We start from the raw sequence: 20,820 nt of genomic DNA on the forward strand, positions 1-20,820 counted from the left end.
AGCGTCTCCGCTGTCACAATGGAAGAACCCTGTTGGTATACCCCGATCCTGCTTTTTCTCAAAACCGGCGAACTGCCTCCCGCCAAGGGCGAGGCACGAAAGATTCAAACGAAAGCACTGCAATACGAGGTCAGCGATGGTGTCCTGTATCGAAAATCTTACCTGGGTCCCCTCCTACGATGCGTCTCCCCGGTTGAAGCGAAATACCTCATCAGTGAAATACATGAGGGTATATGCGGTATACACGCGGGTCCTCGAGCAGTGGTCGCTAAAATTCATAGCGCGGGGTATTACTGGCCCGGGATGCATGAAGACGCCGTCAGAGAACTGAGAAGATGCCTCAGCTGCCAAAAATTTGCCCCTCAAACAATTCGGCCCAAAAATAGTCTAGTACCGGTGACATCGGCTTGGCCTTTTCAGAAATGGGCTGTAGATATTGTGGGACCTTTCCCGCCCGCTCCCGGGAAATTAAAATACTTAATCGTGGCGGTGGACTACTTCACCAAGTGGGTGGAAGCAAAACCCTTGGCTAAGATAACGGCAGAAAACGCCAAAAAGTTTCTCTGGGAACACATTGTATGCAGGTTTGGCCTACCGCTCTACCTGGTAAGTGACAATGGGACGCAGTTCACGGATAGAATTTTTCAAGAATGGTGTGCCGATCTCCACATTCAGCAGATCTTCACGTCGGTAGCACACCCACAGGGTAATGGGCAGGTAGAGCGGACGAACAGAAGTTTGTTAGAAGGTATCAAAAAACGGCTGGGACACGAGGGAAGCTCGTGGGTGGAGGAGTTGCCACACGTCCTTTGGGCGCATCGAACAATGCCCAAGACCAGCAACAACGAAACACCATTTAGCCTTACCTATGGAATGGAGGCTATGATACCTGCTGAGGTAGGGTTACCATCGTTACGCCGTCTCGAAGTAAAAGATAACAATGACCAATCGCTGAGAGAGGGCCTAGATTTATTGGAAGAGAGGCGTGAGGCGGCCGCCATTAGCGAGGCACGTTACAAAAAAGCACTGGAAAAGTATTACAATAAGCGGGTGTCTAAATTAAGTTTCAAGGTGGGCGATTACGTCATGCGCGACAACGAAGCAAGTCGAGCGGAACCAACGGGAAAACTAGGCCCCAACTGGGAAGGTCCCTATGTCATCCAGGAAGACTTGGGCAAAGGAGCCTATCGCCTGTCCCGACTAGATGGCACGCCGGTCCCGCGCAGTTGGAACATCGCACAGCTGAAGAAATGCTATTTGTAATGCCTTGCTCCTAACAGCAAGAGTCAATTACCTTTTCCAGTTCGCATTTGTAACCCATCATGGGATTTTTACTCTTTGTTTATTTTTTAATGCAAGTTTAATAAAGATGCAAGTTCATCTATTACAAAAATTACCATCGCACAATGAATGCATTATCCGGTAGAAACAAAAACAACACCCTTAAACACGAAATATTTTTCATTATAAGTCATAGGGTAACTACAACAAGCGCTTACGGCGGGTATCTTGGTAATAGATACATAAACCGCCTCAAAAAGCAGATAGGCATCATTACATATACATAGCCTATCTCAAAAAATCAAAAACCAAGTACTTGTCCCTGTTTTTAATAAAAACCAAACATAAGGGAACCAAAATACAGAACATGTTCATAAAACACCTATTGATGAAAGATGGGTGCCGTCACCACTGCAGGGGTAGGCACCCCCACATCATCATCGTCTTCCACCACCACCACAGGGTTGACGGCCAAGGGAGCAGTTGAGCCACCAACCATTCGGAACATCAAGCCAGAGGCATCCGTCGGCTGCCCCTTCGTCCGACCACCGGACTGACGTTGGTAGGTCAGACGATATCGCCGTTCAGGGTCCACCTGGATCAAGTCAGTCAACACATCAGCCGATAGCTGCATTCTGGGATCCTCTGGTTGAGGGTCCGGGATAACAAGGCTTTGACATGCTCGGTTGGCACGAACCGGAGCAGCATTTGGGATTGGTCGTCTGCTCCTAAGCATTGATCTTGTTACCGGATGCTGTAACATCAAAAGGCCATCAGCAGCGTCAAGCACCCGAAAGATCTCGGAAAGCCTTTGCCGGTATCGTTTTCTTTCCATTGCACAAACATAAACAAAAATGGAAACGAAGGGTGAATTTATAGCAGTAGTTAACAAGTTTTGACAGTGATGACATCAGGTATATTAATTAAAAGTAATCATCACACATCACAGAGTCATATTTTCAACGACGGCGGTGTCAGAAATCATGACATTTGCATTAATTTGGCTGTCAAATCAAAACGGATAATGGGCACTAAACCCAATTTAAACAGTATCAGCAAGAGTACACAACGAGCAAAACAAATGAATAACGGAATGGTCAGTCTTCTTCGGACTCGTTCGCAGGGTCCAGCATCAGACGTAGCGAGTCTATTCCATCTTCATTAACTTTATCCATCAGATCGCCATAGCAAGGTAGAGGTTCGGTGTACGCAGCTTCAAGAGCCTTCGCCATATCAGCCTGTAACTTATTTTTGAGGGTTTGGAAGTCCGGCGGGATTCTTTCCGCTTGCTGGCAGTCCATGTAGCCCTTAAGTACACCATCATGATGACCAGCTTGGTAGGCAGCGGCGGAAAGACGGTCAATCAGGCTAGTAAAGTGGGACGACTCACGCAGAAATTCGAACGCCCCCACTAGCCCATTAGTTATCAACCAATTCCTGTCTCCCCGCATAGCCGCTAGCTGGTTGGTCAAATCATCGATCTCTGCATGGGATTGTGCCAGCGCGTCCTCCACCTCCCTTAACTTTGAAGACGACGATGCAGCAAGCTTATTGTTTTGGGTGACAAGGGAATCACAATGATCTTGCATCTCCTTGAATTTTGCCTCACGCTCCTCCAACTCTCCCTGCATCAGTCGGATCTTGGTATGACAGGTCTCTACTTCGGTTGTCAAATCCTGGTACCGCTCCTGAACCTGGGACACAAAATCAGTGTCAACACGAAATTTTTCCAATTGGGCCGATAACTCGTGTCTCACCTTCTGAGCCTCTGCCACAGCCTTGCGTTCCAACTCCTCTTGTACATTTTTCGCTTGAGCCAAAACCCTATCTTTTTCCGCCATATCGCGGGCCCATAAGATCCTTTCCTCAGCGAGATGTTCAGTTACCCTCCGCAAATCCTCCTCGGCCTTATTCTTCTCTGACAGAAATCGGGCCTCTTTCAACCCAGCGGTCTGCAGTTGACTTTCGAGGCGATGCTTGTCATCCCTCAGTTCTTGGATAATGACCCGGGCCTCATGAAGTTGGGTGTTATCACGCACCCACCGGCGCCGTATCTCTACCAACCGGCGAGGTAGGGTCACAGAATCTGATATAGACGAATTCATCAAATCCTCATTGTTTAACCCCTCAACATACGCCGCTTCAGCGGGGGGGTACGCCCCCTCAACCCAATGTTGGACAACTGGAGGAAAGATAAGTCGGGAAGATTCAGCAATCTTCCATTGAGGCTGGTAACGTTTATCCTGGGCATGAGGATCCCAACAAACGGTAGGTATAAACAAATCATCAATCAAGCGGGCACCATCGTCAGCAATGCCGCTGCTCGACGCACGATTATCGCCTCCACCCACGCTAGTTGCCTCATGCGCGGTCGACGCGGCAGCAGCATTGGTGTCAAAACCAGCAAACATGTCCTTGGGCGATTCAGGAAGGGTTGTGTCAAAACCACCTGATCGAAGCAAGGGCAGCGGCTCGGAAGTTACGGCTATGGATACCGTAGAACTAGGAATGGGCATGATGCAGCTCACAGCGGGAGCGAATGACGCTGAAACTTGTGGACTCGTAGGCATGCTGGTACTACCAGTACAAGACGCCGCCATAGTCGAAACAACAGTGGATGGCACACCCCCGGATGATATTCCCGCAAAGGTACCTGCACCACAAGACCAGACGGACGCTATCAGCAGGGACACTAGTATGCCATATGGTTATTTAAAATAAAATACCTGGTGAAATTGCACATGCGGCTTGCACCGCCTGAAACGCGCTCAGCGTAGGTGCCACAAAGATTTTCCTCTTTTTCGAAGCACGGCCAGGACTGGTCAGGTCGGAAGCTAAGGAAACTTCACGACTCGCGTTGGGCGTCTCTTCCATCACGGGCACGCTGACAGTGGTTGCTGCAGGTTTTCTCCCAGACAGCTTTAGCCGAATAGGTTTCTTCTCTGATGATGCTGAAGTAGCGGCCGCCATACCCGACAAGGGAGCGATATACTCCAAGGGATCCGTTGGCATCGCCGGTAGAAGAAATTGTTCCAGATGCACTTTCAACACATCTGGCTCCCCTTCATCAAGTCTCCGGTCGTTGGGTTTCAACGCCAGGTGACGTGGTGGATCAACAAAGTCAAACATCCCCCACTCCCCTGCGCAAAATACGTGATTTAATTAATACCGGATTTAAAAATATGTTAACCAGGTGTGGTAATGTAAACATACCTCCATCTTCCCGTTGGAATGAGGGATAACGCCTTATATCCGGCCATAACAGGCTCATACCGGCCATCACTAGCGCCCCTTCTGGAATAATAGTGCACTCAAAGGGGCGGCCACACAGTTTTACATACAGCGCATTTGACGCGTACGAATCTGCAGGGGGAGCATCATCCTTCACTTTATCCTTCGGTCCTTTATCTTGCCAATGCATTTCCCCGGGAATAGCACTGGCATCCAGGTAGAAGAATTTTTTCTTCCAATCCTTGTCTCTAGCACTTGTAGGGATCTCCCTCAGACATGATACTTCGGTATCCCGCCGATCAAAGGTAAAGAAAGGGGATTTCCACACAAGTACGAAGAAAGCCCTAAAGACGATCAGTTCTGGGATGTGACCAAGAGCTACGCAGGCATACTCGAATTGTCGAAGTTTCACAAGGCCAAGAGGATGTATTTGAGAAATGTGGATGCGGTAGAAATCAAGCACCAATTTCAAAAATTTGGTGATGGGTAACCGGAAGTTGCAAAACTTGAAAAAATCACTAAACAAAGTGATTTTACCTGCTTTCAGGGGAAAGGCGGTGTCGGTTTTTGACGGCAACACAGGATTCCATTCAGCCCTAATGCCATAATCATGGACCAAATTGTTGAAAGACATCACGCCCCATTTGCACAGTAGTACGTCCATGGAAGCGGCGGAAGAGGATTCGGTCGTTTTTGAAGCCATTGAATAGAGAAGATGGTGATAGAGTAATTTGGGGGTGATTTCTTGAACATCCGTTTAAGGCATCGTCTTTTATAAGATACGAAAACTTTTCAAATTCAAAAATGTGTACGAATCGACGCACGTGTCAATCACGGGAAAAGACAGCTGTCATTGACGAGATGACCCAACTGTCACATCCGCTATTTTCGCCGTCATTTCCAAAGGTCGTCACACAAATCATTACGAGTTTACCCTTTTTCTTTTTCTCTTAGTCCGACCTAATGGACTCCCTCCATGAGCTCGGACTGGGGGGACATGACGAGGTGTGACCCGCGTCGCTCACCCGACCCGGTTACAACCTTTTATATTTACATAAATACCCAGAATTATTCTAGAACCTTCCATATCTATAAGGAAGGTGCATAACTAAATCTCCCACTTTTCGGGAAGATCATGTAAATCTCCACCTTATCGGAGCACATCCTAAAATAAGGGAAACCCTAATTGAGAACCTATAAATAAAGACAAATACGTAAGGTACGATCATCTAATTCCCATACACTTTTCCCTTCATATACTTCTCCAAAAGAACGAATACTTATTCTCACGCCGGAGGGTGGTTACAGGAATAACCCCATTCCTGTAACGAGTCCTAACGGTGTTTCTGTTTTGCAGCCACACGTTCGGGTCATTGATCGTTGAAGTTTCCAGAGTTGTTAAGGTCAGTGTTTCTTCAACAATGTAAATTATTTTAGTTGGACTTTATTTATTAAGAAAGTCGAAATATTCACATACTTATTTTTTTTTTCAGTTTCTACGGTGCAGTTTGTTTTCTAAGAGGTAAAATGTCTGCAGTTTGTAGACTACATCTGCAAACATTAGTAGAAGAAAATGTGGAACAAACATGGTGGGTGGTAGACGGTGGGCAGACCTTAGAAGATCTTAGAAGTGGCTAGATCAAGTCTGCACTAAGAAGAGCTTGCGCATACATTTTTTAATGAAGTGTCTTTGGAAAAACAAATAATCTGCAGATGACAACGTCTACGCATGGTCTGCGCGGCGCAGACAGAAGAGCATGCATATATATTTTTTTAGAAAAACAAACACCAAATATAGGTATTACTAAATTACTAAACTGGTACAATTAAGAAATAGATTATATGTGTTAAAGTTTAATAAGACAACAAAAAATGCTAATAATACCCTTGCTTGTAAGACATGCGAGATTACTTAATAGATTACATATGATATCGTTTTAGGGATGAACTAATATATTAAATTAAAACTACCATAAAGAAGCAACAAAAACATGCAATAGAACTTGTACGTTGTGCTTTATGAGTTTTTCAAAAAAAAAACTTGATTTTTTACTTTTAGTCCAAAGATTTTTGTCTTTTGCACATTTAACCCTACACAATTTGTTTTTTTAACTTTAACACAAAACTTTCAATATTTGCAACTTTTGTCGCTTTTAGTTTTCATCTTTCGCAAATTTTCGTTTTACGTATAGTTCTAAATTTTTCGAGTTAATACGACGCAACGTACGACTGTGGTTCAACTTTTTTATATTTTGTTTCAAATTTTGCAAGTTAACACGGCGCAACGTGCATGTGTGGTTGAACGTTTTTACCTCTATTTTTTCATGTTGACAGGTTCGTCGCAGCACGCATATCCTGGGTCGAGTCAGTGTTGGTGGTCGATGACGGTTGTGTGGCATTAGTACTATTTGACACCGTTTTACACCCTGCCGCAACGCGGGGTGTGCTTTGAGGGTTTTGAAAGAAAAAATAGTTATGCATAAGGTTGTTGTAACCTTGGCTTTGGGGGTTTTTCCAAAAAAAATTGATTTTTTTACATTCCACCCAAAGGTAGTTCATAAATTATTTTTAACTCAAAACTATTTGTTTTTTTTTTACTTTTAACCCAAAACTTTTTTATCTTTTGCAATCTATCCTCATAACTTTTTTTACTTTCAACTTTAGTCCTTTATAGTAGTTTTCATTTTCCGCAAAATTTTCGCTTTATGCTTGGTTCTGAATTTTGTGACTTAACACATCGTAACGTGCGTCTTTGGTTTAATGTTTTTACGTTTCGTTCTAAATTTTGCGAGTTAACACGACGCAACGTGCGTGTGTGGGTGAACGTTTTTACATCGTGTATTTTTTCCCCGTTTGACAGGTTTAACATAACGTACGGGTCATAGATCGACTTAGTTATAACTAAAGAATCCCCGCCGCATTGCGGCGGGTCGGAATCCTAGTTGAAATTAAATATTAGTAAAATTAGAGACTATGAGTTGTTTGACAACTTCTAAATGAGTAAGCGTCGAACCAGTAAGATGTTTGGACCATTAAGTGCTGAACCAGTAAGAGGTCTAAACCATTTATAGCCAATATAATGTTTAACCATTTAGAAAAAATGTCTGATCAATTTAGATTAGATGTCTTAACCATTTAGACTCAGTTTAATACTTAACCATTCAAAGACAAATGTCTTGACCATTTAGACATCTACTAACGAAACATACAGAACCATTAAGCGTTGAATTAGTAAGATATTTAAATCGCTGAAATAAACGAGAAAATTTGATAAATACATCGACGATTTTGCAATAATTTTTTTGAACATATTATATTTTTTTGGTAACAAATTGAACATTGAACATTGGGTAAACCCTCAAGCCCAAAACCCACTCACAAGTCGGTCAAGTCTTTGTCCCCCGGAGACTTAAAAACCCCTTCCAATCCCCTCCACGTAGTAAGACGCATTCTCCACCAATAACCCACTGCCACGTAACCCCCATCTCCATATCCCACCATCAGATCTTCCACGCTGGCATCCCAACCCCTCATCTCACCGTCCATTCTTCGTGGCACTCTCACACCACTTCACACTATATAACCCACTGAACCAAACAAACTCGCATTTCAAAACCAAATCTCGCATTAAACAAACCTAACAGATTCATCGTAGATCGAGTTTGCGATCGAAATCGCAATGAGGAAGTGGACTCTTCCGTCAGTTCTGTTCCTGTTATGTCTTCTCTTTCTTCTTCCGGATCACGGTACGTTGTTTAGGGTTTTACCGTTTAATTCTTCAGATTTTCTGATGAGCTTGTTTGATTACGCATCTGCTTGTTATAGATGTGTTAGGTGAGAAGTTGTTGAGATTTTGTTAGTGGAAGAGTTATGATTTGTTCTAGAATCGGTGACGTGTAGAGAGTTGGTTGATTAGATCATGTGTTCTGTTAACAGTCTTATTATCTGATGGAAATTGTTGATCTGTTATCTGAAAGTTGTGTAATTGTTTGTAAATTAAATGCGTTTAAGTAGATTAACAAGCTTTTTACCGGATTAAATTGAAGTGAAACTTTAAATTTTTAGTTTATAGAGTAAAGCTATGGATCTCTGCAACTAACAAGGTTTTATTGTAGTTATGTGAGGACTAGAATTATCTAGAAGAATTTATTTTACAATCAACAATTAAGCTTTAAATATAAGAAAAAAAATACAATTTAGTTAAAGGACAGCTGGTAAAATGGTAGAAAGGTCATTGATTCGGTCTTGTTAATTAGATTTTTGAGGATAGGTGAAGAGTAAGGTGATCAGGTTAAGTGCATGATTTAGTATTTTTTTACTTAGCTTCCGAATGTGGATTGATGATTTTGTTGGTTATGTTTTGTAGGTCGAAAATTGCACGCCAACGCAGAGTCTGATGCGGATGAACTGGTGGATCCACCAAAGGTTGAAGAGAAGCTTGGTGCTGTTCCACATGGTTTATCCACTGATTCTGATGTTGTCAAGAGGTTTGCTATTCTACATTTTTGTATAATTTCGGATACTGAGTTTAATTCATTATTCATTTAGTGTTTTTGACCATGCTGCTTAAATATAGACCTTAAAAGTATAACAACAAACTAGAATTTAGCTAGGAGTTGACACTATTGATAGCATTGCCTTTTTATTTAGTTCCATGTAAAAAATAGATTGTCTTGCTATTAACTAGTTTTAAGAGGTTTTATTTTCATGATTCAGGGAAGCTGAATCGATGACCAGGAAAAATCTTCGCAGCAATGCTGAGAAGTTTGAGTTCCAGGCTGAAGTATCTCGGCTTATGGACATCCTTATCAACTCTCTTTACAGCAACAAGGACATTTTCTTGAGGGAATTAATATCCAACGCATCTGATGTAAGTTTTTGTTTAATTTTACTACTATTCGGAGCTTCCGCTAAGTGTGACTTTACATTTTCTTACTCTTTCTTTGCATATCACATATTTCAGGCTTTGGACAAAATTAGATTCCTTTCTCTTACTGATAAGGAGGTATTAGGTGAGGGTGATGATGCCAAGCTTGAGATCCAGGTTTGTATATGGTTTCCCACTTTTCACATTAAGCATTGTCTTGACGGTTTTGAAATCTAATCGACTTTCGGGTTTGCAATGTAATGACATGCAGATTAAGTTGGACAAAGAAAAAAAGATTCTTTCCATTCGCGACAGAGGTGTGGGTATGACAAAGGAGGATTTGATCAAGAACTTAGGAACAATTGCCAAGTCTGGAACTTCAGGTATTTTAACAAAGAGTAGACAAAAGAACATAACTTTCTGTTAGTTAAGTGGTTTTAACAATCTTTTTTCTTCTTGTATCTAGCTTTTGTGGAGAAGATGCAGACAGGTGGCGATCTTAACCTCATTGGTCAGTTTGGTGTTGGATTTTACTCCGTATATCTTGTTGCCGACTATGTGGAAGTAATCAGCAAACACAACGATGACAAACAGTATGTTTTTGTGTCAATTATAATTGCATTGATTCTGCATTAGTCTATTATAACTATACTAATTTACTAACTAACAACTTTTTAGGTATGTCTGGGAGTCGAAGGCCGATGGTGCTTTTGCAATTTCTGAAGATACATACAATGAGCCCCTTGGTCGTGGTACTGAAATAAGACTCCACCTTAGGGAAGAAGCTGGGGAATACCTTGAAGAGTCAAAATTGAAGGAATTGGTCAAAAAGTATTCCGAATTTATCAACTTTCCCATTTACCTCTGGGCCACCAAAGAAGTTGATGTTGAAGTCCCCGCCGATGAAGATGACTCCAGTGACGATGAAGAAAAACGTAAGTCTCAAACCCTTGCTGAGCCTTTTATATCTTTTTTCATATTGTAGTCATAACTCGGTCTTGTAATCTGATATTCGTAAATGATTTAAGCAGCAGAATCCACTGAAGGTGAAGAGAAAGAAGATGAAGATACTGACAAAGAAGAAGATGAAGATAAACCAAAAACTAAGACCGTCAAAGAAACGACCTATGAATGGGAACGTCTAAATGATGTTAAGGCTATATGGTTGAGAAGTCCAAAGGAAGTGACAGAGGAAGAATACACAAAGTTCTACCACTCTCTTGCTAAGGTGAGCCTAAATCCGACAATTTCAGTTTTAAAACCGCATAGTCATGTTATCGTATGTTCTAATATGTTTTTCTGTTTGACAGGATTTTGGTGATGAGAAGCCAATGGCATGGAGTCACTTCAACGCCGAAGGTGATGTTGAGTTCAAGGCGGTTCTATTTGTGCCACCCAAGGCTCCTGCTGATTTATACGAGAGTTACTACAACACCAACAAATCAAACCTCAAGCTTTATGTTAGAAGAGTATTTATTTCAGATGAATTCGACGAGCTTTTACCTAAGTATCTATCATTCTTGCTGGTAATGTGTTCTATGTACCATTTAGCTAAGCAGTATCTATCATTCTGGTCTAAGTATATTAGTTGCTAACAACCATTTGTTGTTTGTTTCATCAGGGTCTTGTTGATTCCGACACATTGCCACTTAACGTATCTCGAGAAATGCTTCAACAACACGGCAGCTTGAAGACCATTAAAAAGAAACTTATCAGGAAGGCACTTGACATGATTCGCAAGCTTGCTGAAGAAGACCCTGATGAAATTCACGACAAAGAAAAGAAAGGTAAGCTGAAGCTTATATCATTTTGGTATTTCAGTATGTTTAAATTCTTGATTTTAATTAATATAAGTGTTTTTTTTTTTGTAGCAGAGGTGGAAGAATCAAAGGAAAATGACGAGAAGAGGGGACAGTATGCTAAGTTCTGGAATGAATTTGGCAAGTCGATTAAACTCGGTATCATTGAGGATGCAGCAAACAGGAACCGTTTGGCTAAACTTCTTAGATTTGAGACGTATGGATTTTCTATTTTCCTTTTTTTTCCACATGGGTGTGTACCACCAGCCCGCATTCTAACCCGGAGGTGGCGGGTTCGAGTCTTGCTCGTTCCCAATGCCCCTACGGTAGCGGATTTACCCCTAGACTCAGGCTTGCTGGGTGGCGGTCTGCGAGGTGGGATCACCTCGGCGGTTGGGAGGACAGTGGAATATATCCCCCCCCCCCCCCCCCCTACATTGATGATATCCTGATTGTTTCTTTAATGTATATTGCAGCACGACATCTGATGGCAAACTAACATCACTTGATCAATACATCTCAAGAATGAAATCTGGGCAAAAGGATATCTTCTACATCACAGGAAGCAGCAAGGAACAGCTTGAGAAATCCCCGTTCCTCGAGAGGCTCAAAAAGAAAAACTTGGAGGTATGACACCTTTTTCCAATATAATCTTACAGTCCAATTAAAAAATAGAAAATTCAATTGTATTACATTTTTGCATTTGCAGGTGATATTTTTCACAGATCCTGTGGATGAGTACCTGATGCAATACTTGATGGATTACGAAGACAAGAAATTCCAGAACGTATCGAAGGAGGGTTTGAAGCTCGGAAAGGATTCCAAAGACAAAGAAATCAAGGAATCATTCAAGGAGTTAACCAAATGGTGGAAGGAAGCCCTTGTCAGTGACAACGTCGATGATGTCAAGATTAGCAACCGTTTGGCTGACACCCCTTGTGTGGTGGTAACCTCTAAGTACGGATGGAGTGCTAATATGGAAAGAATCATGCAATCTCAAACTCTATCCGATGCCAGCAAACAAGCGTACATGCGTGGCAAACGAGTGCTTGAGATCAATGCAAGACATCCAATCATCAAAGAGCTCCGTGAGCGAGTTGTGAAGAATCCAGAGGTAAACATTATATAAATGGAAAAATTACAAGTTTTGTCCTTTATCTTTATACCACTTTTCAAGCGGTGTCCTTTTTAACGAATGTTGACAGGCGGTGTCCTTTACTAGGTATTTTGTTGCAAGTTTAGTACTTTACACCCAACCCAGTTAAAAAACCCTGTTAATTGTTGGGTGTAAAGGACCAAACTTGCAACAAAATACCTAGGTAAAGGACTAAACTTGCAACAAAATACCTAGTAAAGGACACCGTCTGTCAACAATTAACAAGGTTTTTTAACTGGGTTGGGTGTAAAGGACTAAACTTGCAACAAAATACCTAGTAAAGGACACCGCCTGTCAACATTCGTTAAAAAGGACACCACCTGAAAAGTGTTATAAAGATAAAGGACACAATTTGTAATTTTTCCTATATAAATCATCATAGTTTTCAATTTTGATACCATAAAAAACCAACATAGTTTCTTATTGATTTCATGAATACAAGTTCAGGGACTTGATAATAAATAATTGGGTTTCTAACCTTTTAAATGATGTATATATTTCAGGATGCAAGTGTAAAGACAACCGCTCAACTTATGTACCAAACAGCATTGATGGAGAGTGGATTTATGTTACCCGATCCTAAGGACTTTGCTTCACGTATATACGATTCGGTGAAGGCCAGTTTGAGCATAAGTCCCGATGCATCTGTCGATGAGGAAGATGAAGTGGAAGAGGCCCCTGAGGTTGAGAACACCGGCAGCGAGAAGGAAGAAACTGATTCTACACCCACAGAAGAAGAGCAGGAGGATATTAAGGATGAGCTATAGCGAGTTAACTCGTTAGGATTAAACGAGGTTTAAACGAGGTTTTATTGTCGGAAGATGATATGCATTCGTGTACTGTTTTTGCCATTGGCTTGGAAAATGTACTACATACATTGTTAGCAGGAGTTGTGTGTTTCGGGTAATTTTCCACCTTTGTTATTAGATTGCTTGTTGTACTTTTTTTTTTTAAATCAGATTTGAGTTCAAAAAATTTGTCGAGTAAACCGACATATGTTTTTCCAAGTACTTGGTTAAAGATGATTAATTGGAAGTTATATACTTGACAACATATTATCATTAGGTTATCAATCCTGTAAAAATATATACTTAATGTTTATTTGTTAAATAAATTAATTACGAAAATAACATTAAATCAAAACAAAATCAAAGGCCGATGTTCTCCGTCTCCATTTAAGTAGTTTACACATTTGAAATGATCACAAGCAAAAATAAGAATAACATTAATTGGAGGACTCCCGATCTCTCCGAAGACGATTTTCAAAGTTTTCAAAAATTATATTCGTTGTTTAACGGCTAGATTTTTAAAAAAATCACTTTATTATTATTATTTTAAAATCTATATAAACTCGCACTTTTATAACAAAAAATCTTATCTCACACCATCTTAAACCATTCCTACTTCTAAAATTTTTTTTGTTCTTTCTCAATTGGCAAGACGAATATGGACCGACGAGGAAAAATCCGCTTGGGTGAATAAATCCACGGCTTGGGTTGCCACGAGACAATCTTGGTGGATTGATTTGTTTAACGAGTTTCGTCAACAAATGGGCGAAATTGATCGCAACGTACACTCGGTTCATTCTCAATAGAGGCCAATGAAAACATGTGTACAGTATTTGTGTAACTCTACATATATGCAGGGGAGTCTATGGTCGAGGCCCTTTACGTGTACCAAACGACCCAAGGTCATGACTTTAACCACATCACATCTTGGCAAGTGCTACAAGCTAATTCACGTTGGCAAATCCTACGAGTTGGTCCACGTCGTTGAGGCTTTAAGTTTTTTTTTTTTTTTTATGTCGTTTAATGATGTATTTTTAATTTTTATGCATTTATGTTTTATATGTCGAAGTTCCTGTATAAAGAAAAAATATGGGTCCTAGATATAAACTTAAATATAAAAAAAATCATGAGATTCAGATTTAGTTGTTATGATTTGCTCAAGCTTTGGCCCTGATTGATGGGGATAATCATGGGCTTCAAGGACCTTACTAGAAGTCGGGGGCTGATTAACTTTTGTCTACAATAAATCAAAGCTGGAAAGGGGAAACAATGTAAACGGGTTTTGAACCCGCGTCTATATAGAGTTTCAAGTGCTGAAACATCTGAGCTCCAAAAAGATTATTTTCGAGATACATTTGGATTGGATATACAAAACGAAAAATGAAATTTGGGACTTGTAAATTTTGGATCTTATGTGGCTGGATACCTTGCCCCATCTATCCACATCGCAGTAACGTGAGGCCCATCCAAAATCCCAAACTAAGGGTCACATACTTTTGTGAGAGTTTCAAGTGAGATCCAACTATGAGTCCGAGTAGTTGGGTCCGTGGCCAAGGACCTAGGTAGCGTTTGGTATGAAGAAATAGAATGTGAAATGGAATGGATCATTCTGATGGAATCATGGAATGAAAAGAAACATGTTTGGTTGTCATGTGATAATGGAATGGAGGAATCATGTAACATTAGGGATTATGATCAAATACAAAGGCTCCTAATTGTAAGAATGGTACAAAGACTCCTAAAAAAAACTCATTACAAAAAAAAAAAAAAAAAAAACTAAACACACACCACCACTCAAAAACCTAAACCCCCCACCCCTATCACCCACCTAAAAAAATGCCGAGAGAGGGGGGGGGGGGGGTTAGGTTTTTGGGTGGTGGTGGGTGTTTAGGATTTTTTTAGGTTTTTGGGGGTGGGGTTAGGTTTTTTTAGGTTTTTAGGTGGTGGTGGGTGTTTAGGTTTTTGGGTGGGGGTGGGTGTTTAGATTTTGGTGTTGATTCAGTTCTGTTTATACATGAAGGAAAACATGAGAACATACCTTTGATTGCATCGGTACAGGCCAGCAGAGAATCCAGATGTAGATGCAGCAATAGTGTTTGACATAGTTGTCAGTTTGGTCTGGTTCCTCCTTAGGGTGCAATCTAATGATGGTGGCTAAGAAAACTGAAAAGGGTATCGGCTGTAGGAGAGGAGGTCGAACATTATGATGTTATGGCTAATAGGGTGTCTGATTGTGTAACTGTCTAACCCCTTAACCTCCATATAATTCTCCTTATATATGCACCCAGGAGGAAACCCTAATTAGTTAATAAGGGTAATTGGGCCCATCAACAATTACCAACTAATTATTTAATAGGATTGTTATATATTTTGATCCATATAATGTAAATGATTATAATGGATACTAGATTAAATATAAAATAAATATATTTAATCTTACATTCTCCCACTTAGCCGAGTAATCATTTACTATGAGTATTAGATAAGCCTGATCAGGAGTTAACACTCATTTTAGCCTTAAACAAGTACTATAGCAGAAAAATACAGCCGTTGAATCATTATGCGACTCAGGACCCCCATTAATCATACTATAGCCTTAATTTAAAACCTAATAGTCATGATCAAAATACGCGTAAGCCCTTTGTTTGATTTGTAACTACATTTGTCTATATGCCATTATGCTAGCTTGACATATTCTTAGAGACATACAAAATCAAACTGATGAGGAAAATTAACTAATACTTAGTCATTCATAGTACGATATGCAATTGCGCATGACTATTAATTAATACCCGTCTATGAGCTCTCTTAATAAGACTTATGGGTAATAGCCCTTCAGTTATAGGATCCTTAAGCATATCATGAATGTATTCGATACAAAACTTAGTTTCCTCAATTCGTTCATAAACGAATAATTAATCGCGTATCGAAACTTAATGCAACACCTCTTGAACTGTTACTGTTCAAGGAGTTATGGTAGCTGACTTTATCACACTAATTCTTCAAAACATTAATTATATGGAGTTAATAAACTTATGAGTCCACTGATAAATTTCCAACAACATTTAGTGACTATATTATGTCGTTATAACTTAGGTTGTTAATATCAGTGCATTATGACTCCTCCATGAAATAGGTTTTGTCTGCTGACATAAAGATATACCCGAAATTACATTTTATCATCTTTGAATATCTCAAAGTTAGAGTAATAAACAGGTTTTAATTCTCATTTCTTCTTCAAATTATAGCTTCTCGTTTCCTTTAAAGATATTGTAATACTCCATTAGATGCTTCACATTAATCTAGACATATCTAGTGTGTTGCAATGTGAGTAATATCTAAACGAGTATAGACTTAAACTTACATAAGGCTTCTAACTAATGAAGCGTAAAGAAAATAACCTCATTTATCCTATTATCCTCTAAAGGAGAGCAAAATTGTTTGTTACATGTGTGAGGACCCATTTAAGGTTAAACTTATGGAACGGAACTAATATCCCATTGGGTCTATCTCAGTATGTTATGATATCAATCACGTAAGAGATATCTCTGAGATTTATTATATCAAAGTTTGTGTTAACAATGCTTTGACTTATGTAACATATACTTGTCAAAAGAATATCATCTATATAGACAAGTTTATCTTAGTTGCTCCCACTCATTTTGAGGTAGGCACATTAATCCACTTGATTCTTGATGAAAATAATTACGTTAAGATTTCATCACATTATGATGTTTGCATTAACCCATACATGAATTTTATTGGCTTAGAAATGAAATGTTCTTTAACCTTCAGTTTGGAACTTTCAGGTTGTTTTATGAACATGTAAATATATCAGCCATTTGTTAGGGAAAATTGTTTTTAATGTTCATCTAATGTAGCTTTAAACCATTATAAGCTACTAGAACAGTGATGATCCTCAAAGAAAACTTTTGTTAGATATGTAATAAAGATTCTTTAATAATTTATCTCTTCCTGAGTACAACCTTTGACAACCAATCATGCTTTTGAGTGTCTTAACGCTTATATTAGGATTTGATTTAGTTATGAACACTCTTAGGTAATTCAATCAAATCCCAAACGTTACACGAACACATAAAATCAGTTTTACTAGAGAACTGTTTTATTCCATTCAAATGATTGATTTACGCTAATGGTGTGATTTTAAGAGATAGGATCATTAAACATTTCCAAAATCCATTTCAACTTCAATTAGGGAGGTTATGTAATCATCAAAGTTAGTAGGCTTTTAAACCTAGATGACCTCCTGAGTTGATTATTGGGTTCATTAGAAGTTTCAGTTTTATGGATTAGCTCTTGGTTAGGTTGCTATCATTTCATTCTAAGTTTGTAAGGGTTGGTGCAGTATGATATACAAGAGGTGTAATCGGAGTTAAATTCGTAGTGAAATTTAATGACACTCTTCCCCCCGCCTCTTGTATCCCTTGCAAATCATGATAAGGACTTTGACTGCTCCTACTGACCTTAGAAATCTTTAGGAACTCAGCATGCGTAGGGTCAATATGTAACGACCAACAAATTCTAATAGAGAAACAAGTTAATGACGTTAGTCGTTGTGATTTCTCTTGTTGAGGATTATGTTAGTTTAGGCAAGAAATCTAAATGTGCCCACAATTAAGCAACAATGAAACTTTTGTAAGAGTAGCATTAGATTTTAAGGAGACAAGTATTGATGATAGAACAGTGTCATGATGGAGCGGTGTCTTGTACAAGAGGTGCAAACTTATGAGGTAATGTAAAACTTTCACTCCCCCACCTCTTGCAACTATTGCAAGTTATTATTAAGACACTTAATGCTCCCACTGATCTTTAATATCTCTAGAATGCTACAAGAGAAGTTTCAATGAGCTACGTGACGTGGGAACCTATCACATATACGTTAGACTTTATTTGATTTCTTTAACGTCCAGACGTCATAAGAAACTTAGGGACATATTTAATAGAAATCTGATTAACTACATATATGAATAGAGTTCTTCTAAGACCGTAGGCCGTATGCGACAAAATTTAGGTACAAGTTGATAGTCTTTCAAATGATAAATGAATTATGTCTGAATATTCCATTTGGAATAAGTTCCACGAATGTCAATGAATGACTTATGATGGACCCATGCTTATTCCTTAAGCCAAGTCATATTTTAGGGCTTTAACGTCATGATTTAAAATCACTTAAAATGAGATTAGATGAAAAAATCATCCTCATTAACCATGTTATGATTTCTCATGAATTTTGGTTCTAATGGATGAAATTTATAAGTCTCATTTTCCTTTTGTCAAATTCTCATTTGCATGATGACAAAAGTTGTGAAAAAGTAAGGTATCATCTAGTTTCATCTTAGTAATGTTTCTTTCCAGATATTTAGAACAAATAAGAGGAGAGTTTAAGATAAATGTGACTTTATGTTGACTATGCAAACCTCACAACCTTCATAACATTGCTTAATTATGATACTATATGCTGATTAATCTTCAGAATATATAAGGTATCGAAAAGCATTGTTGGAAGCCTGTTCATTATGGTTCTTATAGTCTTAACATTTAATTTTGTCACTAACTCTCATGTTAGTTATTTGTCGAGTTCTGGTAAGGAAACGTATGGAACTAGAGTCAACTAATCATGTGTTAATTGGAATATTAAAATTATCAGACTTAAATATCATTAGGAAATGACTACATAATTAAGTTATCCAACTGTTCTTTAGAATAATGGATAGTCTCGTTGCTTATGCCTAGTCTAATGACATAATTATGCAGTGAGATTTTCCCTTGAAGAACCTTAACGTTGGGATTAACACTTGTAATTTGTCTATGGACCTTAGAACAATCCTCTCTTAAGGTTTTAGTGGTTGTAAGGTGAATAACATCTTACTTTCCAGTTTCAAACATTTATTTCTATGTACATATGTTGCTTATCAACACACTCATTATACTTTGGTACTTTTGAGTGTTATAGCTGATTTATAATGCATCAAAATGTACAAATGAAAACTTTGTATGTAATGTACTGGAAAATGTACTTATTTCCATGCGTAAGCCCTTAACTTTATGGGTCATGGTATTATACATTATAATATATTCACATATACCACTTAATCTTATAATTTATAATTTTAAATGAAGACATGCACCTTAGGAGTTCTTGTGGTTATTCCACAATTATAGATTAGTCTTAGGAAAAACTTAATCTGGAATAACTTTAGTGATAGCAATTATGTTAGAGAGTTCTTGATTATCATAAGAGACATCATGTTCGATTTATCCTAATCATCATGCTCTATTTTTCTTCTGTAGTGCTTTATCAGAAGAGAGCAATAGAATTACCGTGTCCTAAGAGATAATCAAGGATTTAACTTAAGAGCTAATTCTTATAGAAACTTTAAGCAAAACATATTAGATTTAGGAATTAGAGTGGATGAGATATAGATTTATAGAAGAAAATTATAGTGAGTAAAATTATGGGTACTAAGAACAAGGCAGACAAAATGATCACAAAAATTAATTGAGGATCATTAATATAAGGATCATTATGTGAAGAGGTTGTGATATGTCTATTACTAACATCAAAATAATAGACTACTTAAAGTTCTACTTAAACGAAGACAAAACAGCTTTGGCCAGAAGTGTAATCATTTAAGCATATGTGCAAAGTGGTTGTAACAAATCAGCTTTGGCCAGAAATTGAGACAAACACTTTAGTTATGCACTTGTTGAGTATGCCATCTATGAATGAATTAGATCAGCTTTGGCCAGAAATTAAGACATTCATGCTTATGATGCACACACAACATAGCTTTCGTAATACTTGGATGATAAGTAGATGCATCAAGTCAGCTTTGACCAGAAATGATACATCAGAAGCTCATTCAACTAAAGCCATTTTGGTTTTGTAAAACATTATTTGATCCTCATTAATTAACTAAGTAATTACAAAAAACAATTGTTTAATAGCAAACCACTCGTTAGCGCGGATCGAACTCCGCGGTGAGTTCGCTGGGGTTGCGGGGGACAGCGTGCCCCCGCCCGGGGTTCGGGGCGGAGCCCCGAGCTAAATCTTAGTTCACATTAAACAGCCTAAAATAATGAGGTTTCGAGTCAAGTCTCGACTGAGTTATGAGATCTCGAGTCAGTTATGAGGTCTCGAGTCGCAACCTTGTTGTCACGAGTCGGAACCATGGTCTCGACTACTATATCTTATGAGATCTCGAGTCATGATGAGGTCTCAAGTCGCAACCACGGTCTCGAGTCGCAACCTTATGGTCTCGAGTTATGACGTTATGGTCTCGAGTCGCAACCTTTGTCTCGAGTTGTGACGTTATGGTCTCGAGTCGAGACCTTTAAACCCTTATGATTTCAAGTCGAGACCTTATGGTCTCGAGTCGAGATCTGTTGGTCTCGAGTTGTGAAGGTTTTAATGACCTGATGATTTCGAGTCGAGACTTTATAGTCTCGAGTCGAGACTGCTGGTCTCGAGTCGTAATCTGATGATCTCGAAGCTTCCTGTTAACAGCTGTTAATTGTGATAACGTAACTGAAAATTCGAAATCTAAGGGATTATGAGATATTATTTCCTGTTTTAAGATGATCTAATTTTATCAACATATTTCGAAAAATTGTAACTGTTTATCTAATAACAGTTTTCTAAAATCTTTAGAGGACAAAATCAGATCAAAAAACAGG

The 20,820-nt window shown here is 39.0% G+C and overlaps 2 protein-coding genes across 5 annotated transcripts; one reads left to right on the forward strand and one right to left on the reverse strand.

Moving 5' to 3' along the window:
- Positions 1-2,378: 2,378 nt before the first annotated feature.
- LOC110899469 lies at positions 2,379-5,215 on the reverse strand. Its single transcript, XM_022146362.2, has 4 exons — positions 4,495-5,215; positions 4,008-4,421; positions 3,039-3,934; positions 2,379-2,975 (listed from the first exon to the last, which is right to left on the reverse strand). Exons 1-4 carry the CDS (start codon positions 5,213-5,215, stop codon positions 2,379-2,381), a joined length of 2,628 nt encoding a protein of 875 aa, XP_022002054.1.
- Positions 5,216-8,079: 2,864 nt separating this feature from the next.
- Positions 8,080-13,284, forward strand: LOC110897322 (endoplasmin homolog). 4 transcript variants are annotated; one of them, XM_022144078.2, is made up of 14 exons: positions 8,080-8,258; positions 8,879-8,999; positions 9,229-9,382; positions 9,476-9,556; positions 9,651-9,762; positions 9,846-9,972; positions 10,058-10,314; positions 10,408-10,607; positions 10,690-10,905; positions 11,001-11,166; positions 11,251-11,395; positions 11,655-11,805; positions 11,888-12,292; positions 12,838-13,284. In XM_022144078.2, exons 1-14 carry the CDS (start codon positions 8,192-8,194, stop codon positions 13,099-13,101), a joined length of 2,466 nt encoding a protein of 821 aa, XP_021999770.1. In that variant the 5' UTR covers positions 8,080-8,191; the 3' UTR covers positions 13,102-13,284. The 4 variants fall into 4 exon arrangements, with proteins under 4 accessions (XP_021999770.1, XP_021999771.1, XP_021999772.1 ...); XM_022144079.2 differs by having other exon boundaries at positions 11,254-11,395; XM_022144080.2 differs by having other exon boundaries at positions 10,411-10,607.
- Positions 13,285-20,820: the final 7,536 nt, after the last annotated feature.

Source organism: Helianthus annuus, chromosome 13 (genome assembly GCF_002127325.2).
Source record: "Helianthus annuus cultivar XRQ/B chromosome 13, HanXRQr2.0-SUNRISE, whole genome shotgun sequence".
NCBI classification, from domain to species: Eukaryota; Viridiplantae; Streptophyta; class Magnoliopsida; order Asterales; family Asteraceae; genus Helianthus; species Helianthus annuus.